Source organism: Peromyscus leucopus, chromosome 3 (genome assembly GCF_004664715.2).
Source record: "Peromyscus leucopus breed LL Stock chromosome 3, UCI_PerLeu_2.1, whole genome shotgun sequence".
Classification (NCBI taxonomy): Eukaryota; Metazoa; Chordata; class Mammalia; order Rodentia; family Cricetidae; genus Peromyscus; species Peromyscus leucopus.
Window position 1 is genome coordinate 109,693,766 of NC_051065.1, and position 26,595 is coordinate 109,720,360.

The window sequence follows — 26,595 nt, forward strand, 5'->3', positions numbered from 1 at the left end:
ACACCTCAACAGGGAGTGCTCTCTCCCTCATTAAATACCAAAGCCATAAACTCTGCTACCAGACTCACTCTCACATTACTAAGTAGAAGAATGATATTCCTGAAGATATGCTTTAATGGCTGGGCACAGAGAACTTACAGGAGAAAGTAACACTATACAAGCATCTGGGAAGCAAGGAAGTCATACACAGAAACATCACTTTCTTTGGCTCAGGGGGTTCCAGGTGCCTTTACTACGTATGTTGTTATCCCCTGCAACAAGGAAAACTTTATTTGTGAACATACACATACACACGGACACTACACTAAACACGAATCTGCACCGCCTTTTAAAGTAAGACAGACACATTTAGAACAATTGCTAGGGCTCTCACTGACTTCTGCATCTTGTACGCATCGCTTCTTTCCCTGCAAATGAGAGCAGACACATCTCTTTCCCTTCCTGGTAAGAGGATGGAACCCAGGGTCCCATGTATGCCAGGTCAGTGCTATACCAGCTGGGCTGTGTCATCAGCCCTTGGTTTTGTTCTCTTTTTATTTTTGAGACCAGGTCTTAATATGTAACTCAGGCCGGCTTTGAACTCACGGCCCTCCTGCCTCAACCTCTGAACAGTAGAAATATATGGTAGACTACCATGTCAGGCTGATGCACACATAGTTTTGTCTAGATAAACATTTGTCTTGCCCTAATGAAAAAATGAAATAAATGGTGAAGAAATAGGAGTACTCAGCTGAGCTATTGGGGAAGCTAAACAGAAACTTCACTTTGGCTCAGCGATGTGTGAACCTGGAGTTGCCAGTGACAGAGGGCTTTACGGCCCCAGTGTCCTCCAGGATTAAAGGACACGAGGTCCCAAGCAACCCTCCCTGATTGACAGAATGAAGAAAAAAACTGGGCAGAGGGTGTTGAAAAGGTGAATTCTGAAGTCGCTGTGACATACGAAGAGGATCTAACAAACAAGAAAAAACGCACAGCATCACTGGCCGGCACTTCCTTCATTATTGGCTTCCACTCCCCTTTCACTGTGTCTCCAGACATGGCCATCCTACTATAAACACTTGGGTTTTCTTTGAGCAGTTCAACAAACTGTAGGTTACTATTCTGCATGCCACCGAACACATCTCCTTTTCTTGGAACTGTCTAGAAGGAAGTCTATAGAAAATGATTGTGAGGGGAGGAACTGCATTGAAGAACACACCACAACACTAACAGTCAGAAGCAAGAGGCTGCTCCGTGAATACTGTTTCTGCTAGTTAACGCATCAGCCTGTTTATGGGGGTGAGCTGGGAGAGAGGGACCACTGGGTAGGACAGACAGCTGAGAACAAGGCTCCTCCATCCAAGCCGAAATGATGATAGTCTGAAAACCAGTACTTCTTAAACAAGCCATGAATACCATTCCTTATCAACTAGCTTTCTTGTTTTGTTTATAGAGAACAGGCACGATATAAGAGCTTTAAGTGAGAACGCTAATTTCTACTGGCCTCCATGCAGATAAAACTAAAATGCTAGGGAGAGCTCAGGCTGGAAGGGATTAGGACAGATTCACTCACAAGTTTAACCACAGTGCATAGAAGCCCTACTATGTGCCATGAGTTAAAATGCAGTGAGCAGGCTGAAGTCCTGATTTCCCACACTGTGAAGAGAATCAACAGCACGGTAGATAATTCCCGTGATCCCGTGAGGAGTTTCTTCTTTGATGGCAATGCAGAATTACAATGAGAAAGAGGCTGGACCTGGGAACAGCTACTCTAAACTCTGGTCAACAAAGTAGTCCACTGAAGAGACGGCATTTTAGCTAAGACCCGGATCATAAGAAGGAACCTGGCATGAGATTATTCCTCCATCCAAGATTTACTGAGCACTGCCATATGCCTAGCAGAGCATGGCTGGGGAGATCCAGGAACTCAGGCTAGGACCTTTGCCCTGGAGAGGTTCCCAGGCTGTTCACAAACCCAAATAACAGAGTGGTGAGCATGAACCACCACGATAAAAGGCAACCCTGCCACATGCAGAACCGAGAAAAGAAAGCGATTCTTTCAGGAATAAAGGAGCAGAGGGGATGGGCTGGAATCGAAGGACAGTCGGAGTTTGCCCATGGGGCTCGGAGAAGCTGGCAGCTCCATGCAATGACTGATGATTGACTGAAGAAGGATCATGACTTTTAAGGTTGTTTCAGGCTAAATAAGTATGTCAACATAGACTCAAAGCAAAGCTCGAGCCAGGGTACATTTCCACTGATGCATCTGACAAACACAATACATCACAAAATTAAATCCAGAAAACAAAATGAAAAATTATTCTAGTTTGAACTGTTTGATTTTTTTCCCCTTTCCTCTAGCCAAAGACCATCATCAGCTCTGCAGAGTAATTTTTCAATGCAAACACAGTGTCAGCTGCCAAGAACACATGGACCAGACCCACTGGCCCCAGAAAGATGAAGGCATTCTTCCTTAGGAAGCCTACTAATGGTCACTATGCAGAGGGCTGGCTGGACTTCAAGATCTGGAGTAAGGAGTTCCCATGCTGTGTCACCTGGCATCTTGCAGAGAAGATTAAGAATATAGTTGTTCAGGTTTTACAGCTATAGAGAAGTTGGCTTCAATTACACAGTACATATAGCCTAATAAATATGTCCCTAGGAGAAATAAATGGCTTGCGGGGCTGGTGATTGCTAATGGTTACAGAGCCTTTCACCTCAAAGTCAGAAGCCTTGAACTGACACAGATGTGGAGAGACTTGGAGCATTAATGCCATGGGCTGCTGGAAGACCAAGGTAGGATGGATGGACTACTTTCAAGCAATTCCTCAGAAATAAATGGTCACTTGAGAAAAAATATCACTGAAATGGAAGGATGTTCCTGCAGTTCATTCAAAAAGCATGGGAAGTATGGGCTGGGGTTGTGGCTTATCAGGAGGGGGCTGGCCTACCATGCAAGAGAGCTGCTGAAAAAAAACCACACAAACAAAACCCCAAACACATAGGAAGTATACCTATAACTCGAAGGGTGAAAAGTTGTCTTTTCTTATTTCTAATATCTGTATATATCTTTAAAAGTGAGACCTGCTTGTAAAAACAACTAGTGAGCATAGATGTGTACTGCTCTTTACAAATAGCTCTCTGGGCAAATCCTAGAAGCTTCCTTTCTTTACAGATGAGAAAATTGTCACACTAAGTGTTAAACAACGTGGCCAAGGGCACACTGTCAAGTAAGTAGCCTAGGAGACCACACAACATGCTATTCTGGGGAAGAGACCACAGTGAAGGGATGAAAACTATAGTTGTCCATGCAGTATACAATGAATTTATGGAAACGGTTTCATACAGCCTCATGGAGAATGTCGCCTAACATCTGCAAACAACAGGTCAGTTTGTCATGGTATCTCAGACACATGGTCATGATTTAAATTTGGGTAGATGGTTCTCTTCCATAGGTGGAGTCTCTATATAGTTAATTTCTTAACATGCCTCTGAGTTATTACTCTAAGTCCCAGTACCTAAATCATTGCCTGCTGAAAGCCGTGCATACTGAAAACACAGTTAGACCTGTCTCTGATTGGGGCAAAGAAGCAAATCTAAAGCTATACAGCTGACCCTAATAGTTGGAAACAGAGTAGCAGTAACAGTTTTATCTGGTTTGCAACTGAATCCTGACAGCACATGATAAAAGGATTTCTTTTTAATGGGGTATAGGGAAAAGAAGTAATGAGTCAGAAGTTGGCGGGGGATTATAGAGCCTTGCCTTCATAAAGGGAAAAAGAAGACCTGTCACTTTAAAAAGTCTGTTCTGTCATGATATAGTGCAGGGACAATCCTTCTCCAGGGAATATCCTTGCAAGATGTACTGCTTCAAAGTGGAATCAAGGCAGTTCTTATAGTTCTCTAGATCATGTGGGTTGTGAATATTTGTAATTATACTGTTCAGGGGTCTTAGCTCACTCTAAAAATATTTCTACCCCTGGGAAACACTCCTGGAATGACAGACCACCAGCTTCAAATATCAACTGCTACTTGTACGGATGTTTCACGACTGGCCTTGCTAATTCTTCCTCTTACCAACAGTTCCCTCACAGAGAAGCTGTTGGGGTGGGTAGACTAGAGTGGTCTGGAAACTCTACAGAAGTCCCTTCGAATTTCAAAGTTTGACTTTTAATAGTATTAGGAAGTAGGGAGGGGATTATGAAACAATAGCTCAAAATAGTGCATGCACTGAGAGAAAAACTCAGTAAGAATTCCTCTTCCAAAAACAGGATGCTGCGTGTGTCCCTATTTTAAGGTCACTGGCCTTCAAGGCAAAGCTATCACTGTAATTGGCACTGAGGCACTTCTGGGTTGTAAAAGCCACACCAGGCTCCTTCCCTCCAGCCCTGGGGACTTTGGGTCAATTTTTATCACAAGTGCTTATTTTTAGTAGTGGAAGTAAGGCATGGGATGAAGAAAGCTATCTCGTAGAACCTTCTGAATTTTATCTTTACAAGACTGCTAGGCTTCTAGGGTGATCTTAATCTCTCCCATGATGGAAGCACTCCCGTCTCCACTGTCATTGTCATTGTCTTGTCTTTCCTAAATGACTACAAAGGCCTCACCGCCCGACCCTCAGCCTTACTGTTCACATCCTTTGATTTATTATGGAGGCCAGAGATGGCATTGTGTAGCACAGCTCCAGTGATCCGGTCCCTTGCTGTAGCTTCACTTGGATGAATCTCCCACTCTTTCCTGTATCCCACCAGGACCTTCTTCGTCTGAGCTGCCCTTGGTCCATTTCGGTTCCACCCGAGTCACCTCGTCCACATGTTCTAGTCTGGCTGCCATTTACTTTTAAACTCTTTGCTTCGAGTCCCTGGACATTTTCACTGGCTGCTCCCTCATCGTGGAACAGTAAGTCTGAAGCTCTAGGCATGTGAAGTGTCCCATCTTCTCGACACGACGCCCTCAGAATTGATCCCGGCCACCAGCCAATATGAAGTGACCCCTTTGTCATAATTGACTTACAAAGTCCAGCTGGTTTCCAGATACCATGACACTCCCTAAAATAACTTCATGTGCCCACGTCTTTATTTTTCAGTCCTTGTTTATTCGATTGTCTTTGGTCCACCTTATCGGTCTATGCCGGGCTTCAGAACCAGAGCTGGACCTCAGGTCAGTAACTATCTTTCCACGGAATCCATGAACGTGCAGACCTTCTGAAGTAAGCCTGTATTTCAGGGGCTGCAGGAAAAGCCGACAAGGCACCTGGGAGGGGCAACCTGGCCTCTCATTTTTCTCACCCCATCACTGCTGCAGTGCCTAGTTAACCACTCTTGATCCTTGCTCTGTTTCTTGATTTAATGGGAAGCGGCCAGGCTTAGCTCAACTCGGAGCCGCCTCACTCTGCACAGAACAAGGTTCTACTGTGCCACCTTGTGTCCTGACTTCCCATGACAACCACAGCTTGCTTCTCAGAGCTCAAACCCTAGAGGCTCCCAGCCCCAGGAAACTCAAGGACTGTTTTCAGGCTGACCTAAGAGACCTTCCTATTTTTGCTTGTGAAAGAGACTTTCATTCCAGCAGGAGTTGTAAGGCTCCAAATGGCTCCCTTTCACTCCCACAATACTGCTAAGGGGAAGACCAGCAGCTGCTTTGTGCAGGCCAAGCCATGCATCTCTGACACAGTGCTAACCGCCTGATGAGGGTGTCAATTCCTTTTGTCACAGTCTTTTTTTTTTTTTTTTTTTTTTTTAATTTTATAGGAAGGCAGATTTCCAATGTCTTCTGTAAGGATGTGGCAATTTTATTTAACTTATTACAGGACTGCTTAACCACAACTAAGGACTCCCCCTCCCAACTTGCACCAAATCAAAGAAGTGTTATATACTCCAGATAGCACAGGTTGTGGTTAATAACAGCCAGCCGATCCCCAACTGGAGTCCGTGGTACTGCATTATTCAAAAAGTCTGTGAATCAGGCCAAAGAAGCCATTTACGTGGGGGTCAGGCTTTCCAGAGAGAAAAGGACATATCATGTGAAGCCTCATTTATGTCCTGGGGAGATATTAAATGTCTTCAAAATCCTCTTGATGAAACAGTATCTGAAGTGGTCTAAGAAACTGTGGGAATTACTGAGAGGGGAAGGAGGTGTTTCCTGTCAATTTCTAATGAAAAGAAACCAATCACTGTAGCTTCAGGAGAGGGGCTTACACTCTGTTCAGGTTTCAAGCAGTCAGGTCTCATTGTGCCAACTGGATTTACATCCAGAGAAAATACAGCATCAGTTCACACACCCTGACACACACGCACGCACACACGCACGCACATACAGGGTCCCACCCCAGGTGAACCTCATTACAAATAACTTTTATAGGTCAAGTGTATTTAAGATGCAGGAAGGATCTGAGAACTTCGAGGTCACAGAATGGAATATTTTAGCCAGGAACAAGCTATAGAACAGAGCACCATGAGTATGGCGAGGAAGAAGAAGTATGGTGGAAATGAAATCTGTGCTGACCCCGTGAGCACTCAAGTCACTTGCGCACTGTGGAGGGTCCCATTGCTTCTTCTGTCTGAAGTTAGCTGTTTCCTGTTGTTTTTCTTGGCAAATCAGGCTAAAAGTTAATGCGGACGGGAGATCTTAATGCTAAGCAAACACTCAGGAAGGATTTTTAAAGGCTGTTATAAAGTTTCTGAGGCTGCTTTTTCCTTTTTAAACATAAAACAAAGACAAAAACAAAAACACCAGCCACGGGTATCTTGGAAATCCTCAACACACTGAATGTGCCCAGCTCAGTCTGTCTTTCTCTTGGATTAAACAATCTCTAGGTTACCCTAGTAACTTTAAGAGAGCAGAGCTACATGAAAGGGTTTCATCAGTAATGTCATAGTAAGAGGGTGGCATACAGAAGAGTAACAAATGTAACCATGGCCTGGGACTCTGCTTCTCCGTAATTAAGAGTCCCCGGTGGTCAGAGGAGGAAGAGTTCCCTGGACATTCCCACATGCTCTCCTGTCCTGTCTTCATCTTCCTGGCGGCCTTTTCCCTACAGCCATGCTCTTTGGATTGTAGATTTCACAGACCAGCACATTTTTGTAAACCAGAATTGAGCAACTGAACATAAGCTGCCAATTCCTTACTTTGCAAACTGAGAACATCTTCAGAACGATTTAAAAAGGAGGCCAGAGGCACTCGTCTATCTCACTGAAGATTTCAGCAGGAAAACTTCCCCAGTCAGTGCTGATTTTCCTCTTTTCACTGCAGCAGAAAGAAGCCAAGAGTCACCTCGCCCCGTCAAAAGTACAAAGTGGCAGCACATGTCTGTGTGTCTTTTTTCTTCTCCCCTAAGCACCGTCCACCCAGACAAAGCAAGGGCTATAAGGTAAGAACCCACCACCTCCAAGCCTACTGGTGGGCTGAGAGTGTGACAAGCCTGTGTCAGTCCATCTTGGTTACCACAAAGGAGGGTGCCCTTCCACCCATATATCAGATAACGAGCAGGAAGTCAGAGACACCGTCTAAGGCTCACCCAGGCTGAGCCTCGCCTAGTGGCAGCCCGCACAGGGAGCTGTCACAACTGGCCAAAGCATTTACTTCTATTACTGAGGAGGTACAACAGAAAAATCAGAAATGGGAGACTGAGAAATTAAGTATCTTCTGCCTAAGTTCAACAACAAAGATAATAAAGAAATTGATATAATTTGCATTTTAATGAGAACACAGAAATTGCAATAAGCAAACACAAGTGGATATCAAGGGGATATCTAAACATGGTCCTCAGAACTGACTCTGTTCTTGAGACAGGTAACCCACACCCACTGCTACAACCGAGGGCTGAGAGCTGTTACTGGCAGCAAGGCCTCACTTGAATACCAGCCTTTCCCCAGTTTCAGCTTGCCAGGGCGGTAAGTAAAAGTTGCTTTACCAAAGCAGACTAATTCCACAAACATAGAATTCTATTAATTCATGGGCAGTGTTGCTAATTTTAATGCAATCATCTGTCACTTTGGTAGGTGGTATCTACTGCAAAAGTCACTAAGAGAACATAATCCATTTTTTAAATTTAGAAACAACAACAAAGTCTAAAAGAGGACAGATGATTCTATCTCCAAATGATTTTTATGAAACATGGTGTTCATGCCAACTATGGGAAAGTCTTTTCAAATACTGATTTTACAGGGTTAACCATGCCGGGATCAATGACCATACCAACGGACAGAGTAGAGGCCTAACTAAAAACCCAGGGTGCCGAATGAGGTCAGCAGACAGTGGCACAGGGACCTGAGGGATTTCCTCCTTCTCTAGGGCCTTTTTACTGTCCTCTAAGGCAACTCCCTAAGGGCCGCTAAGCTGTGGCTGTGAAAAAACGACCCTCTGAACAATCTTTCTTCAAACACGGAGCTCACAAAATAGTAGAGTTGTTGATGGCTAAGGTGATGTACCAATGAGAGGTCTAGAAAGCGAAGGAGGCACGGGACCTGAGCAAGCACTCTAGATTTTACACGTTTACCTTCATGTCACCATCCATGAGAGATTAGCGCAGTTCTGGAGTTTGCTGGGTGAATTAGAAGTGGTATTTATTATACGTGGGAAGAAAAAAAAAGAGAATTAAAAACACACAAAAATATTATACTAAGGGATCAGAAAGAAGCCCAGGTAACAACCTGACACCAAAAAAGGCACATTTGAGGTGGCCAGGAGGAAGCTGCACCGGTGCGGAGCCAATGCTATTTGTGAAGACATTAAGATTCCACTAATAAGAATTCTAGAGACTTCTGTTCACAGGTAGGGTCTGTGATTAATATCTGAGCAGGATTACAAGCAAATACGAAGCAACACACAAGTTGGAGTCCACGTTTGCACCTGCCTGTGACAACGCGAAGACTCCAGCAATTTCTTTTTTTCACTCACCACTTATGTTCTTCTTTTTTCTTTTATTGAAAATAGATTTTTTTCTCACATAATATATCCTGACTATGGTTTCCCCTCCCTCTACTCCTCCTAGTTACCCCCACACACACCTCACCTCTGGATGTACCCCCCTTTCTGTCTCTCATTAGGAAAAAAAAAACAGTCCTCTAAGGAATAATATAATAAAAAAATATATAATAAGATTAAACAACAAAAAAGAACAAAATAAAAACAAAAACAAAAAAACCAAAACCCATAACCTACCAGAATTTGGCAAAACAAACAGAAGGAAAAGAGCCCAAGAGAAGGCACAAGAAACAGAGACCCACTTGTTCATACACTCAGGCATCTCATAAGAACACTAAACTGGAAGCTATAATATATACTCAGAGGACCTGTGCGGACCCATGCAGGCCCTCACTCCAGCAAATTCTTAATGCAATATGCTGCTAATGAATGTGAGATTTACCTTGATGGAATAAAGGAAGAAGAATATTTTACAGGGCAAACTGCCCCACATAGTAGCTCTGAGAGTGTTCAAAATCAGGAGCAGGAAGGCCTCTTCCTTTAGTGAGGAGAGAGAAACTATCATTATGGAGTTCCTTTTCTTCTATACTTTTAATATATGATACAACATCCAAAGTTGCTGATAAAAGTTAATCTTCACCTATAACTAAGTAAAGGGAAAAAAAAACCTGTGGGAGAAAAAGTCCACAGGTATTGAGTTTTTGTTAAAACAAATTATATTAATGAAAAAACAGAAAATGCCACTTGTTGGGATTTTGAGACGGTAAATGTGCTAAGAAAGACTTGGGAAATGGTCCACAGCGGGTCTCTACGCATCCATGCACTATATCCATCTGCTGCCCCTCCCTATCGGCGTCTTCATTCAGTCTTTGGGCTGCCTATGGACCACAGACAAGTAATGTACAAGCGTGAAATCAGATGTAAGAAATGGTAGGACAGGCCCACGGCATAGGAACCAATGCAAAAGCTAACTGTATTCAAATTTTAAAATAATTCTTCAAGAGATCGCTACAAAATGGATGAGTGGGCCATGTCAAATACTGCCCATGGCCACCAGCTCCCAGCTCCCTGTCCTCCCTAGACTTCAAAGCTCCACTTCATCAGTTCTCACAGGTGACAATTTGTCATCTAAGGGATGTCTGCCAATCTTGTCAGGCAGTTCTGCCTCTGACATCTAACCAGGGATGCTGTTAACCACCTACAACGTGGGTGTGGACTTTTAGGGAGGAACTACTCGGCTCGTGTCCATCAGACTCCGCCCTTGCCTCACTGACAGCCGAATAGGCTCCATAATCACCTCCCCTCTGAGTCACTTTTTTTTTTTCTTTCCCCAAAGCGGGTTTCTCTGTGTAGCCGAGGCTGTCCTGGAACTTGCTCCGTAGACTAGGCTGGCTTCAAACTCAAACTCTGCTTCTGCCTCCTAGTGTTGGGACTGAGGGCGTGTGCCACCACACCTGGCTTTCTGACTCACATTTCCTCCAAATCTACACCAAACAGAGAATACACGTCACTCTGGGCAAATTCATCTGCTGGTCTGGACTCCTTTAGTTAGCTTAGGCATACTAAGATTTCACTCTCCAAATTCCAGAATTGAACACAAAGACTATCTTCACTCTTTGTTAGGACCAAGAAGAGGTTAAATGACAAGAGGCTTATAACCTTATTAGTACGCCAATTAAATTAAGTAGAAAATAGAGGCTGGGGAGAGGCTAGTCAATACTGTGCTTGCCTTGTACCCATAAGGACCCGAGTCTGACCTTAAGCTCTCCTCTAAAAAGCCAGGTAACATGTGCTTGTAATCCAGTGCTGCGGAGTCAGAGAGAGGTGAGTTTATGGGACTTGGTGGCAGGCCACCCTATCCTAATCACAAAGCTCCAGGCCCCAGCGAGAGATCTTATCTCAAAACACAAGGTGGATGTCTCCTGAGGAATGATACTCAAGGATGAACTCTGGTCCAGATATACACATGTGCACTCATATAACCCACCTCCCTACATATATGAACACATTCACAATGAAATAAAATCAGCTATAGTATAACTTCAATTGATTCTATTAAGTGCAAACCTCAAATATAAACGCTTGAGTATTTTACTTTCTGGAGAAAAAAAATAATGATGAAATCTAGACTATTTTCTACCAAGTTTACAGAGATCACCCCACATGCCAATATTCCTCCCCCTCAGACAGTCTGTCTGCAAGCAGCAAGCACAGGCTTCTCTCAATTCTCTAAGCACCAGGACCCCTGTCTTCTAAGTCATCCCCATCAGCATTCAAGATATTCCTACCTCCCAAGGAAACAGAAGTGGCCCTCCCATGACTCCACACGCTCAGCCGGTCTCTTCTATGTGCTCTGCTTTATGCCGGAGTTTCTACAGTTTGTCCCATCTCCAACTCCTCACTCCTCGCCACTCGCTCCAGGCTGACCGCCTTCCGAGAACTCCACAGATCTGTGCAGAAGGTTCCCTGTGTGCTCAGGAGGCAGCACTGGGCCCTCATGAGTGTCGCTGTTCCCGGATGCCACTACTGTCGCCGCCGGGACCCCACGGACATGTCTCCACTCTGGATTCTGAAATATCCGGTTTTAATTTTCCTATTCTTTTTCCTTTGCACACCTATTCTGTTCTTGCTGGCACCTTCCTCTGCTCAGCCTCACCTTGCAGGGGGACACAGGCCTCTCAGGCTTCTGTTTTGGCTCCTTCCTTTTTATTTTTATTTTTTCCTAAATAACCTCAGTCAGCCCCAGGCCTCAAAGACTGTCCAACCATGTGAAGAGGTGATTGTGGTCCACAATGAGGAGTATATTAACATAACACATTCATACACATATACATTTGCATATATGTACAGGTGTGCACAAACATGTACACAATGTTCTGTGAGTACCTACCTACCTTTCCATAGTGAGATATACTCTGATAAGTTTATATTCTCTTTCACTTAAAGTAAAAATGCCAGTTATAGCCTAATATATTGATTTCATGGCTAGCAATAGGTCATACGTAACAGTTTGTAGAACATTCATTGATTTAATAATGGCCCATAAATATGTATTTCTCCTGCCCTTATTCCAGACTCCAGACAAGAGCAGGTATTCCTGCTGCACTTGGATGTGGATGGGGCATTTCACAATGAGTGTGTTCAAGAAGAGACACTTGACATCACAGCACATCTCCGCCCACTCCTCTTCTAGCATCCAAATCCAGGCGAGTACGAGACTCATATGGGAAATTTAGAGATCACTTTTGGCTTTTCCATCTTCTCTTCCTCTTCTTCTCCTCTCCCCTCCCCGTCTCCTCCCCTGAGACAGGGTTTCTCTGTGTAGCTCTGGCTGTCCTGGAACTCACTCTGTAGACCAGGTTGGCTTCAAACTCACAGAGATCTGCCTGCCTCTGCCTCTCGAGTGCTGGGATTAAAGGTGGGTGGCGGCACCACCTCTTTTCCCTCTTTAAACTAGGATCAATGAAACTGGAGTCTGTAAGCATTCTAGTCAGATAGGAATGAAGATATCATCCGAGAAGGGCATTTCAATTGGGGAATTCAATTGAGGAATCACTCAGATCAGAATGCCCTGTGGGTATACCTAATGGTGACTGTCTTGACTGTGAACGGATGTAGGAGGGCCCATACCACTGTTGGCAGAGGCATTGCTGGAGTCAGGTGGTCTAGGCTGTATAGGAAGCCAGCTAAGCATGGGGTTGTTAGCAAGCAGCATTCTTTCCTGGTTCTGCAGGACTTCCTTGTCTGTAAATGAGTTCCCTGGTTGTGAGTGGTATACGTGTGGAATACTAAGAAGGCCTGCCTTCAAGTTCCCACTTGAGTTCCTGTTCTGGCCTCCCTCAGTGATGGGACTGTGACCTGGAAGTATAAGCCGAAAAAATCCTTTTCTCCCCTAAGTTGCTTGTGGCCATGGAATTTGCCACAACAGATTGAAACCAGAACAGTAAGGCACATCATGTGTTTTTTAGAACACAAACAATCCATGCCTTTGCATGCTACCTGGTACAGGGCAGATGAGTGGTGAAAATATAGAGGCTGTAAGGCCCATAAAGCCTAGAACAGTTACTAGCTTGCTTTTTACACACATGTCAATCACTACTTACAACTCACCCACCGCATCATGTCACTCTCCCTAACGGCCCAGGGCACATCACGCTTGATCAGAAGGAACGGTGGTCACTCCGAGCTGCCGAAGCTTACTCAACCTCAGCAACAGCTCCATAGACCCGCTCCTTTCACTAGCTTCTAGTGCATTCTTTCACACCGGCCAGAGGGATGCTCTGCCAATGCTAGTGCAAGCATTTCCTTCCACAGGGTGAAACCGGACACCACTGTGAACACGGCATTCTATTCTGAGTCGGGTCCTTGTGCCCAGCTCCTGACCTCATTATGACTCTTGTCACTTGTCTCCAGCCACACTGCCCTCCTTTCCATCTCTTCCTTCCTCCCCTGTGGTGGCTTGTGTTTTGTCAGCTAGTGCAGAGGAGTCACCCTTCCAAACTGCCCCCCCCCCTGCCTACCCCCCCCCCCCCCCGCTTTGATCTCATCGCAGCACTCTCCTCTGCCTGACACCTTCCTGTTCACCTGCCAATGTTTGCCCCCTTTCACCTTTCACAGAACACACATTTCACGAAGCCAAGTCTTTTTCTGTTTTCTTTGCAGATGATTCTGTTCTGCTCCCTGCGTCTAGGCAATGCCAGGCACATAATGTGAATAAATTTGCCCCCCCTCCCCAAAGAGACAACAAATCATTGTCTTTAACATTCAGAAGCAGTTCTGTAAGTAGCAGCACAGAATAGTAATTTTACTGCTGTCAGCCCAGCCAATGAAATGCTACCTCTCTTCCAGAAAAGCCGGGGGATGCTACTACGTTTTAATGAGAATGATAAATCTCAAACACATTTATAATAAATAATGTGCATACGTTGGGGATATTATACTTACCTTCAAGGGGGGATGAGGCACTCACCCACAGGAAAAAAAAATCATTTGTTTGAGAGGTGTCAACCCCTCAGCGTTATGAATATAAAGGAACGGAATGGGGCTGAGGAGAGGGCTCAGTTGGAAAGGCCAAGCACGAGACCTGAGTTCAATCCCCACAGCTTTGCATGTGAAAACGCCAGCCATGTTAATACGTGCTTATAGTCCCAGTTCTGGATAGGTGGAGCCAGAAGACCGCCAAGGCTCACTGCCCAGCTGGCCAAACCTCCTCAGGTGAACTCTAGACTCACAAGAGACCAAAACCCAAGCTGAAGAGCTCCTGAGGATAACACCCAAGGTTGACCTGGGGCCTGCACATGTGCATAGGCACACATACTCATACCCAAATAGCCAGACATATCATCCAAAATAGTAAATATTAAAAAGAGAATATCAAGGAACGAACTCCAATTGTCCATTTACATCTGACACCACCCATAAATGCTTGAACAAATAAGCAATATACTTAAATTTAAAAATTAAGACAAAATATAATTAAAGAAACTAGAATTCCCCAAGACATGAAAACGAAGCAATTCTTATGCATTATATAATGAAACACAACCAAAATAGAAACATTTTTATATTTATCTCCTATCTTGGTGTAAGTCATCTCAAATGCAAATGTGACCTAACATTTTATGAAGAATTCCAAAATAAAATCCTTGATGACTTTAAGCCATGGCAATAAACCAAAATAACAACTTCAAACTGCATTACTAATAAAGGCCAGAAGGCTCCTTAATAGCAAACGTGAAAGCCATCCTGCTTAGCACCATGGAAGTGCAAGAAGTTTGCTAATTTTAACTTGAACAACTTCTAACCGCCTTGAAGGAATCAGGCTTCACACTGGATCCAACCAAGGCCTCCACTTTCTGATAGTGGTGCAAAACCTGAACACTGTGATGTCAGTCGGAGAGACCACGCCCATCGACTCAGGAGGTGTCATCAGCTTCCTCTTTCAATGGAGTTCTGACCAACTGTGCACTGCTTATAGCTTAGGTGGCAGATCACACATTTTACATGCAATATTTTTAGCTGTTATTTATTCTAAAGGTAAGATCTCACTATGTAAACCTGACTGGCCTGGAACTCAGAGAGACCTGCCTACCTCTGCTTCCCGAATGCTGGAATTAAAGTCAGGTGCCACCAATGCCTGCAATGTTTTAAATAAAAAAGAAAAGTAGTTGTTTTCTGTGGATGTCTGAGTCCATGCAGTAGCCAGTGCCGGTCAGAAGAGGGCATCGCATCACATGAACCAGAGTTGCAGCCGGTTTGAGCCACTATACAGTGCTGCAAATTGAACCTAGGCCCTTCTGCAAGAACAGTAAGTGCTCCTAGCCAGTGAACTAGCAGTCCAGCCTCCGTTTTTAAATTTTTATACCTTATTTGTGTGTGTATTGTGCATGCATGTGCAAGTGTGTAGGTTGGAGGACAAGTTACAAAAAGTCAGTTCTCTCCTTTCATCACGTGAGACCCAGAGATTGAACTCAGGTTGGCAGGGCTGGCAGCAAATGATTTTACCTGCTGAGCCATCTTTCGGTCTAGGTGGGTATAGTTGAAATTTTTTAAATAAACCCCTGTCATGGTTAGTTTTTTTTTTTTTTTTTTTTTTTTACCATCAAATAGACATCCTAGCCATGAGTCATCTGTGAAGAGGGAGTTTTGATTGGGGAATACTCTAGATCAGAATGGTTTGTAGCCATATCTTTGAGAAGACTCTTCTTGATTACTGACTGATGCAGGAGGGCACAGTCCACGGGGAGCACTGGCCATCCCTGGGATGGTGGTCCTGGGCTGTATAGGAAAGCTGGCTGAGGGGAGAGAGAGATGCCTCAGCAGTTGAGAATCAAGCCAGGGAATCCTACAGCCAGTCACGGCAGAAAGTGTGGCTTGGTGTAGAGTTTATCTTATCTCAGAGGTGAGGTGTTGAATACCCTTTATCTGACCATTTCTCTTAACTGTATACCTTGGAGCAGAAGGAAAAATATGACAGTGAAGATGACTTCATACTTAGTGGAGTTCTTTTTTATTATGCAAGGCAGTAATACCAATAGATCCAATTGATTCTTTGGCATCTTAGCTTACAGGCGCTCTTGATCAACACAATTCCCTGTCCTTGTGAGCAGTCCTGAAAGTACTCAGGCTTTGCAAACAAACAGATCTGGGTTGAGAACCAGGTGATGGCACTGTTTTGCTGCATGGTGTTGGTTCTTTCCTCCAGCTATCCCTCCAGTAATCACATCCCAGGAAGCTCGGCTAAGGAGCGCTGTTCAGGAAACACGGCCTGGCATGTCTCATTTGTTCATTCAGTACATGTGATTTTTGTGTTTTTTTTTTTTTTCCCTTAATGAACCAGAGTTGGGATTTCATAAAGATAGTTGTGTATAGGTTTAAGCATGAGAATTAAGAGAAAGGGATGCTCAGAAGAAAGGGGGGCACATATGTGAGGTGGGTGTAGGCTTCTCGAAGAGCTTTAGGAACTAAGACATACCCAAGGTACGGGTTCCTTAAGGAAGAGTCAGCCATTAATTTACGTGATTTTTCTGAATAACTCTCAATATACCGGGCTCTATTTCAGGTAATAGGATTGAGTTCCAGCTCTCATAGAGACCCCAAGTAAGTACAAGGAACCTGTCCCTTACCTGAGGTGATACTTTCTGAGGGTTAAGTTATTCCAAGTCTGAAAATACTAACTTGAAATTTCCAGAAATAAACAAGTCATAGGTATTGAATTGTATGCTGGTGAGAGAGGCATGCATATTGTTCTAGTTATTCATTATTATTGGTCTCTTCTCTGCTTAACAAGGTAATCTTTACTCTAATGTGTGATATATATACTTGGGAGGGAGGGTGCAGCTGTGCTATAAGGTATCCACTGAAGGTCCCGGATGTATATCCTAAGGATAAAGGAAGAAACACGGTCTAAACACTAGGACTTTAAAACCTCTAAAACCCAGAGAACAGGGAGGGACGGTGATTGATGCCATTTCACTTTATGTGCATGGTCAGAGCCAGCCTCTGAGATGAAAGGATCTCAGAGCAGAGGCCAGAGGATGTGAGGAATGGAGTCCTGAGATTCTCTGGGAGAAGAAAGAGCAGAGAGTGGATATCACATGGCTGGGCTTGACATAGGACTGTGGAGTTTACACTGAATGATGGGAAGCCACTCGGATGTGAGAAGGGCCTTGACTTGACTTTAATCCACTCTAGCTAGAGTATGGACAGAAGCACGGAGTCCTCTTCTGAGGCCAGTACAAAGCCAAGTGCCATAAGGGTGCCTGGCAGAGGCCAGGGAGGGGTGAGATGTACTCTGAGCCTGGAGATCTAACGGGAGAGGAGCAGCATTTGAGAGGAGAACATGTAGTACTCAACTCTATCAGGATATCACTCTGGGAACAACCTGAATTTCCCTTCCTGGGGCCTTGCAGCCCAGTGTGAGACATTCTGGCAGTCAAACACTTTAAGTGGTGCAATTTGCAATTCATTCTCCAATCCAAGACCAGAGGACAAAGAGAGGCGCCTGATCACCCAGTTTAACTCACGGGCAGACAGCTCACTGTGTTCCTAATTATGATGGGTTTGCATCATTTCAGAAGAAGCACACTCACACACACACACACACACACACACAGATAGATATACACTCACAGACGACACACCCACCCAGATGGACAAACACACACACACACAAAGGCACATACTTACACTCGTACTTTCTCACACACACAAACATATACACACATAAGTGGACAGAAAGGAACCCACATACACAGAAGCACACACATACACAGGCACATACACTCACAGGCACAGTGACACACACAGATGCACACACATATGAGCACACTTTTACACACACACAAAGGCACACACTTAAACACAAACACAGACACTGACACTAATGCTGTGCTTAGATGACTGAAACTTACTTTCTTCTTTCACTCTTTTCTTTTTAATGCCAGAAGGTTTTTTAGCATAGTGTTCAAGCACAATCTCTGCAGCCCAGATTCCTAGTTCAAATCTTAGCCAGGTATGCAATTTGAGGAAAATCTGACACTCTTGAGACCTCAATCTCTCCTAAAACATGGAACTAATACTGCTCCATTTTCAGAGGGCTCCAGGAATTCCACGTCAGGTGAACGCAAAACATTAAGGTCAGTGCCTGGTGCAATGCGGCTTGTATGTCTGAGTTACAAATCTTCTGCATGCTTTCCCAACAGACCAGAAGCCCTGCTTTGCTCTGGACTACTCAAATCTAGCTGGAATTTCCCCCCCACCACACCAATCCTCCACATTTTCTTTCATATTGTAGGAGGCAGTAAATAAATACCTTCATTTTACAGAGGATCCCACTTAGAGTAACTCTGCGCATGACAGTAATTCCAGTTTGGCTGCAAAAATGAGACGTCACCAGGTCTAGTGTGTGTCTTTGTTTGAACGTGTATGATTGTACCATGCTAACATGTCTGACCCACAGTAAGGACTCAGCCACTATTTTCATATCTAATTTTTCCAGAAATATGTATCATTGCTCTTCTACAGTGAATTGAGGAGGTTACAAAGCTATATGGTGTGGTGATATTGTGTCCCCCAATATATTGTGCACCCTAATAAACTTATCTGGGGTCAGAGAACAGAACAGATAGACACAGAGAACACTAGACAGACACAGAGGCCAGAAAATGGTGGCACTCACACGCCTTTAATCCAGCATTCCGGAGGCAGAGATCCATCTGGAGCTCTGTGAATTCAATGGAAACAGTCAGGCATGGTGACACACACCTTTAATCCCAGGAAGTGATGGCAGGAATCAGAAAGGTATACAAGGCGTGAGGACCAGGAACTAGAGCCTTTTTTTTAAGCTTTTAGCTCTTAGCAGCAGTTCAGCTGAGATCCATTTGGATGAGGATTCAGAGGCTTCCAGTCTGAGGAAACAGGATCAACTGAGGAATTGGCGAGGTGACGTTGGATGTGGCTTGTTCTGTTTCTCTGATCTTTCAGTGTTCACCCCAATACCTGGCTCCAGGTTTGTTTTTATTAATAAGACCATTTAAAATTTGTGTTACAATATGGGTAATATTTTTCTGTGACTTGTGGATGAGGCAGTCTACTTTAAAGCATCTGTGGTATAATAAAAAAGGCACAGATTCCACTTTCGGGGAATCCTAAAATTTCATTCCTTTAGAATCAGATCCTAAAAAATAACTTAGTGGCTTGACAAAAAAACTCTGTGTATGCTACGGTTCATGGGCACTGTGGGGCAGACACCCCTTCATTACTGTGGGCATCACCGGAAGAACTCTGTGTATGACATGGTTCATGTGGGGCAGACACCCCTTCATTACTGTGGGCATCACCGGAAGAACTCTGTGTATGCTACGGTTCATGGACACTGTGGGGCAGACACCCCTTCATTACTGTGAGCATCACCGGAAGAACTCTGTGTATGACATGGTCCATGGACACTGTGGGGCAGACACCCCTTCATTACTGTGGGCATCACCGGAAGAACTCTGTGTATGACATGGTTCATGTGGGGCAGACACCCCTTCATTACTGTGGGCATCACCGGAAGAACTCTGTGTATGACATGGTTCATGTGGGGCAGACACCCCTTCATGACTGTGGGCATCACCGGAAGCCAGTGACGACCTCCGCCCAAGACAAGGACTCCAGAATCCAGCCATTCCTCCTATTCTCTGAAGCAGAAGAGTGCAGAAGCTGGGAGCTGAGATGGCTCTTAGGAAAGATGGGGACATCTGCTGCTTACAGAAGCTTCAGTGGGAAAGACGTGGCTTAGTAGGCGAGAACATACTCAACCAAGCAAGAGGCTCAGCTTGATCCTCATCACCAACAAACACAGAAAAATCCTTTAGAAAATTGTTCAAAACTGAAAATCACTCTAGCTTTATGAACTTACCCCCCCACACACACAAAGTATATGAGAAGGAGTTAAAGCTAGAAGACGTCATAAGGTAGATGCCTGGTTTCATTCACAACACCGATTACTATCTAACACGAACAATGGAGCTTCTGAAACAAAACGCAGATGTCAAAACATCATAGAATGCTATTAAGAGTCTGAGTTCTGGCTAGAGATCATCTTTGCTTTGCTCCCCCCCCCCCTGCTTTTTTGGTTGTTGTTAATAAGAAGCCAGTCAAACAACTTCAGTAGTTACTTCTGCTAAATGGCGATATTAGTAAAACACCATGGATGGACCACCAGCAGCTACTTCTTATTTATCTATATCATGCACACAAGGCATTCTCTTTTGTTACATTCTGAACTAAGCTAAGGGAAGGTGAGAGATGTGCCTAAAAGCGCACACAGCGAAGGCAAGAACCAGGTTCAATTCAAATGTTCTTCTTCTGGCTCCAACTCTACTGTCTTGTCTCCACAACATTCTCACAAATGGGAGCCCAAAAGGTCCTCCAGCTCAAAACGTTCTTTTTCTTTTTTGGATGAAGAAGTGAGTGTCGGGGCAAAAGGTAAAATGGTAAGGACACAGCTTAACCCAGAGGCCTGCTCACTCCTGACAGACCCAGTTCAGCTCTATTTCCAATAGATGCTTCCTCTCCAAAGCACAGCACATTTCCCACATTCACAAAACACCGTCAAACTTCAAGTCAACACAGAATTATTTCGGAAAGAGAAGCACAGAGGTGTGCGTTAGCTGAGCAGGCAAGGCTTTGTACACTGTGGGGCATAGGTGATGTGCTGACTCCCCTTAAGCATAGGAAAACATGTCCAGGGCAAGTTCTTTAGTACATTAAGAAACTATTAATTAACCACTGGCTAGCATGATTTTATAAACTAAAGAAGTCCTATAGACTCACACTGGCACTTGGAGGCAGACTGCTCACTGCAGATGCTGGCACAATTTTAAGCCATAACAGAAAGAAAGCACTCTCTTGTCTACACAGCCGAGGAAGGAGGAGGGAAGGACATGCCCGAGAAGACGAGAACAGCACAAGGAGGGCTGTGCCTTACAGACAAATCCCAGAGCGGGAGCAACAGCAGGAAGGAGGTCTAGTCGAGACACTAGGGACAACCTGTGACAGTTCCAGCTAGCCAGCCTGTGGGAGAACAACCCTGGCAAATCCAAGCCTAACCCCAGAAATTGACTCCGGAAATGAACCTCTGCCTTACATCCCTACCAATGGAAAGGAAGTAACAGACGTGTGTGTGTGTGTGTGTGTGTGTGTGTGTGTGTGTGTGTGTGTGTGTGTGTATAAAGTAAATTTAACCAAATCTCAACAAGGACAACCATCAAGAATGAACATGGGACTTAGGAACGAAAACAGAGGCTGCCAACATCCAATTCTGCCACCAAGGAAAACAAACCCATTTTACAAGGCATAGGAAACCCCATCTTCCCAACATGGATGCTAAAGCATCACGGACGATGTGGATTTAATGAGTGAATCAATCTGTTTACCAGCAACTATGACAGCAATGAGATTCATGAGCAGTCAGTGAACTGACCGCTCACTTCCTCATCTCACCCAGATGCTGTCCTGCTTCTTCATCTAACATTCTCCTTACACCCCCACCACACGGAGGATGATTAAATGTCAGCCCCGATGCAAACAACTAATGCGTGGCACAAGCAAATATATTTTTATGCTTTTGAGAAAGATTAATAGTAGCTGGCAATGGCCTGCCAACTGCAGATGTACAAACTTCCCATCCTACACATAAATCAAACTCCGGGCGTATGGCGTACTTTACAGACTGTCACTGTTACAGTGATTTTAAATTACTCAGGTTGTAGAGTAAACCATGTAGATGTTGACTAATGAGGCAATATATTCTGTATCTTTCCATATGAATGTTATAAAATGTAATAGCATCAGCAGAAAGACAGTCTCAGGAATTAAGAAAAGATAGACTTAGTTAAAAGAAGGGGTATATATTTCTATAATCAACTCTTTGCTATTTTAGGCAATTGCAGCACGAGTTGAATTAGTAGATTATCACAAAACTATGTTTTGGTACCTTTAAAAGTTAATCTAATGGTAGAAAAGCCCAGTACACAATACACTCAGTAGAGAAGAAGGATTAAACTAGGCTAGAGAGGAGACTGCCTGTAGAATGCACTGTAGCTGCTGGATCAGAGAGAGATGCCTGTGAACAAGTGAACATGTGAACAAGTATGCAAAATCAACATTGTTCAGAGGTAAGCTGCCAGAGCTCTAGACTAGGAACAATAGAACCAGAAATGGGGTCACACCGGTTCTGCTGGGAGCTGCCACTTTCCCATGCAAAGGAAATGGTAAAGATCAGATGAGAGGTGTATTCATGTATAAGAGCATTCTACAAATCATCAGTCTGTCTACATGAACCCAGGTCACTTTTAGGGATCGGCTTTCTGGGTATAATGTCTCAGAACCAGAGGAGAGCTCAAAATGTACTAGAGTGTTTTTGCCAAATCAGTCTGCACAATGTTTTTTGTTTGTTTGTTTTAAATTTTAGACAGGGTCTCACAATGTACCTCTGACTGTCCTAGAACTCATGATGTGGACCAGACTGGCCTTGAACTCACAGAAATCCACCTGCCTCTGCCTTCCAAGTACTGGGATCAAAGGTGTGTGCCACCACACCCAGCCTGCACAGTGGTTTTGATGACTGTTCCCGGAAGTTGGAAGAACACTTTAACCAACTCAACAGTTGTTCTGTGTTCTGGGTTTCCTTCAGTGACCCTAATCACTTTGATAACACAAAATGCAGCTTCAAGTGAGCACCTTTGTTGCAAGGAAAGTACATTTGATAACTGATCTCCTTTCCAAGGGCTCAACTATGTGAAGCATGAAATGTCATCTTGAGGAGGACAAGGGCAGGGAAGGGAGAAAACCTCAGGCCTTCTGTGAACAAAAAAAATAAGCTACAACTAGTTACAAGTTCCCACCCCAGGAGTGAGACATTTCAATACTGAAATTAAGAAATATGAGGAGTGCTGCTGAGGAAGAAAATGGCAGGCTTGGGCAAGAAGAAAGAAGGGAGCTTAATGTTGAGACTAATGATGTGAGTTCTATAGCACAGTTCTAAAGGAGTCAGGCATGCTAAATGCTAGGTTAACAATGTGCAGATGTGTGTGCTGGCTCACAGAACTTACGATCCCGTGAAAGAGAAAGAAATGAAAATAAAAGTCTAAAATAATGGCTCATGATAACAATAATATTGACTGTGATAAAGGCTATCACAAGACAGACATACAGGAGAGATGTCATGGATTACTTAGTGGTTAACTTAGATAGGGAGATAGATAACTCCCTAGGGAGAAATCCGGGAGAAACTGGACCGAGGAAATAGAAAGGCCCCGAGGTAGGAAAGGACTAAGCCAGCGTGGCTGAATTCCAGTGGAAGCAGCAGAATAGTGAGAACTGAGTCTGGGAGAGTAGACTCAAGAGGACGTTTTTTTCAGCCTGGGAAGGTCAGGGCCAGGAGTCTTACAAGAGAAATCATTCTTGTTTTCAAGAGACAAATCTTACTTATTTTTAAAAGATGGAGGATTTGTTTTATAGAATCACTCTAATTCTATATATGCAACACAATATATAAACTTTATTGCGAAGAATGTTCAAAGCAACCAAAAGACATTTGCAAAGTATTTTCAAATACGTAAGTGAAAGGGATCTAGGGCTAGCGATGTAGCCTGGGAGCACAGTGCTTGCCTAGCATGCTGAAGGCCCTGTGTTCAACTTCTAGTGTCTCAAAAAGGAAAAAGAAGAACAACAACACATCTTTAAAAAAAAAAAACAAAACAAAACAAAAAGCCCTCAAATAGTTAAAGACTAGTAAGCCAACCAATGCATTTCAGACTTCAAAAGCAAAGGACAAAAATCAACCTACGTACCTCCTCGCTGCACCAACAGCGTGACCTCACTTCCCTTTGGACACTCAATCAGCATATCCACGACTTGGTTGTGCGTCAGAGCCTGCACGTTCTTCTTGTTCACTTCCACAATAAGGTCCCCTTCTTTGAGGCCTCGGCAGCGGGGACTGTCAACAATCTGCTTCACTCTTTGGCCGCCCCCACCGGGACTATCTGCAATCGTGAAGCCAAAGCCCATTGGCCCTTTGACTATGTGCACAGTTATCAGCTCTGGCTGCGTGGCTATGGAGGAAGCCAAAGAGACTGTGTCGTTGGGATAACCATGGGAACTGTTGGAAGCCACGTCTGCAGGGCTGCTTGGCCTGGCCTCCTTCATGCTGCTGACTTTGCCCGTTTTACTACTGTGGCTTGCTGGTGAATCATAGGTCTCTTGTCCATTCACAATAATTGGTTCTTTGTCCAAAATGGCCACCGAGGTCACTAAACTTGTATTAGGGTCATCCGGGTCAAAAGGCAATGGATAACCTCTGCAGAGTTCAAGGTCCACACTGGCACCAATAGGAATGGACTGGAAGATTTTTACAACTTGAGCATGTGTGTGTCCCAAAACACAGGTGTCATTCACGCTGACAATTACATCCCCTGTAAAAGGTAAGAGATTGGAGGTCAAACAACAGTATCAGAAAATGCTGCTACAATCACATTCTCCTAATGTTCAGAACCCACCATCTGAGATTCCTCACTCAGTACAGGCCTAGTCTGAGCTAGAGATGCTTGAAAGAGGAACTCTTTTATTCCTCCTGAGAACTCCACATAGACGATGTTCTCACACAAGAAGCAGCATTCTGACTTCAGTACCTCCTCGTTCGGTACTATGGATAAGAAGCCAACACCAGGAGTCGTCGATGCACACTGACCTTGTTAAACCACACCCGACTTCCCAGTCACTTCTCTCCTCTAGCCCAAGCCCGTGTGTCCTTGTCACATTCTTATAACCTACTCTGTTTGCTGTACCAAGTGCTGAACATCATCTTTGGGCTGCTAATGACTTCGGAGGCTCCTGTGTCACACCACACTCATTCCTTGGATTTAGGGAGGCAGTTTCAGAGTCAAGGTCTCTCTATGCAACCCAGGCTGGCCTTCAATTTGTGATCTTTTTTTCTATAGCTATCTGAGTGCCATTATACCTGGTTTTAAACTCATCTTAAATGAACGTAAATGCTTTCCTCTTATTGACCTATCTTTTGTGATTCTAAGGCCCATCCAAATTCCTAATGAGGGTGGAAGTGAAATTTTAGTTCCTCTGTGCCTTCACTATAAAGTTGAATGAAACAGGGTGGCGGTGGGGCGTCTACCAGCCCAAACCAGATTGGATATTTTAACTGATAATAAAGCTTTCTTTCAGCATCTAGTATCTTCTCTGTTAAATGACAATATAATAATCATTGAAAGAACACTGAGGTTCTAAGTTTAGAATTCATTTATTCAAATGGATCTACATTTTTAGTAAATTACTACTTTACTATATGCAATAGCACTCTAACAGGTTTCTAAAGTCCAAGTACTTTCAGAGGCTTTCATCCGGACTGAGGATGGAGGGTGCTGTAAGAGGAGGCTCTAGCCCACTGCCAGGTGTGAGAAGGACACATCTAAAGGAATCCTGATGCTGTCTGCCCTTGTTCAGATGTGGGCACCACATAGAACATGCTCTGGCCATGGGGACTCACCCGTCTCCATCTTGCCATCCAGGGCAGCAGGACCATCTAGGACCAGGCTCTTGATCTGCAGGAACTCATCCGGTTCATCCCCTCCAACCACCGTGAAGCCAAAGCCACGACTGCTTTTCCGTAGCTTCGTGTGAATGAACTTGCCTTTCAGCTCAGAAGGGTTTCTTGTAAAAAAAGGTTTGCCTGGTTTGGATTAGAAGGAGAAAAAGACAAGGAAATTCATTGTGAATATACCTGTGAATGGACTAAGGATGCTATGAGACCATGCAGACAGCTGTTCAAGAACAAGGGTTGAGGCCTGTGGACACAGATGGGCCTCTGGGAGATCAGAGATGACTCAGAAATTAACAACATTTGCTGCTCTTCCAGGGGACCCAAGTCATATCAGGTGTGAAGGCAATACAGACTCCATCTTAGGGAAGGGCCACCATCTCTGACCACCTGCTGTACTCACTTCCAGGAAGGACCTCAGGAATGTGCCATGACAACTCAAACAGATACAGGGCAGTCTGCTCCTGCAGACATTCTGTCTGTGGTTTATGGCCCTTGAAGATATCTAGATAATCCTGCTGAGCAGCCCAGATAATTCTGTTTAGCGGGTTGTGGTTCCAAAAAGCCTAACCCAATGGTTTCAAATGTGGTTTCGTGCCCAAAGCTTAGACCAATAGCTTCAAAAAAATCACCTTGCCCCATATCCCTTCTACCCAATCCCAAGTTGACAAAGCATGTAATTCCCGGCTTGTGGTTTTTCCCTATAAAAACTCTCTAACCCTGCTGGGCCTGTGGCCACCACTGCATTTCCCTCCACCTGCCGTTTGGTGGCCCAGGTTCAAACCTGACAATGAAAGGACCCTTATGTGCTTGCATCAGAAATCAGCTCCTTGGTGGTCTCTGGGGGTTTCAAGAAATGGGTACAACACAGGTAGCTCACAACTGCTGTAAGTCCAACTCGAGGGAATCTGATGCCCTCTTCTGTTCCCTATGGGCATCTGCACATACATGGCATGTTTATACACATACAGCTGAATACAGTTTTAAAACTCTTCTCTTGATTGCAGGAATGAGGGAGATCCTGCATACCCTGTTTAGGAGGTGGATGTCATAGTCATATTGCCATACATCGAGAACTTACTTACTTTCTTTCT

The 26,595-nt window shown here is 44.2% G+C and overlaps 1 protein-coding gene across 26 annotated transcripts in view; it reads right to left on the reverse strand.

Moving 5' to 3' along the window:
• Positions 1 to 26,595, reverse strand: part of Magi1 (membrane associated guanylate kinase, WW and PDZ domain containing 1) — a 653,433-nt gene that overhangs the window by 45,961 nt on the left and 580,877 nt on the right. For all 26 annotated transcript variants that reach the window (XM_028855222.2, XM_037203933.1, XM_037203931.1 and 23 more), the window contains 2 exons: positions 25,451 to 25,633; positions 23,745 to 24,365 (listed from right to left, as the gene is read on the reverse strand). In XM_028855222.2, the coding sequence (XP_028711055.1) occupies positions 23,745 to 24,365; positions 25,451 to 25,633 (804 nt within the window). The remainder of the gene's footprint in view (positions 1 to 23,744; positions 24,366 to 25,450; positions 25,634 to 26,595) is intronic.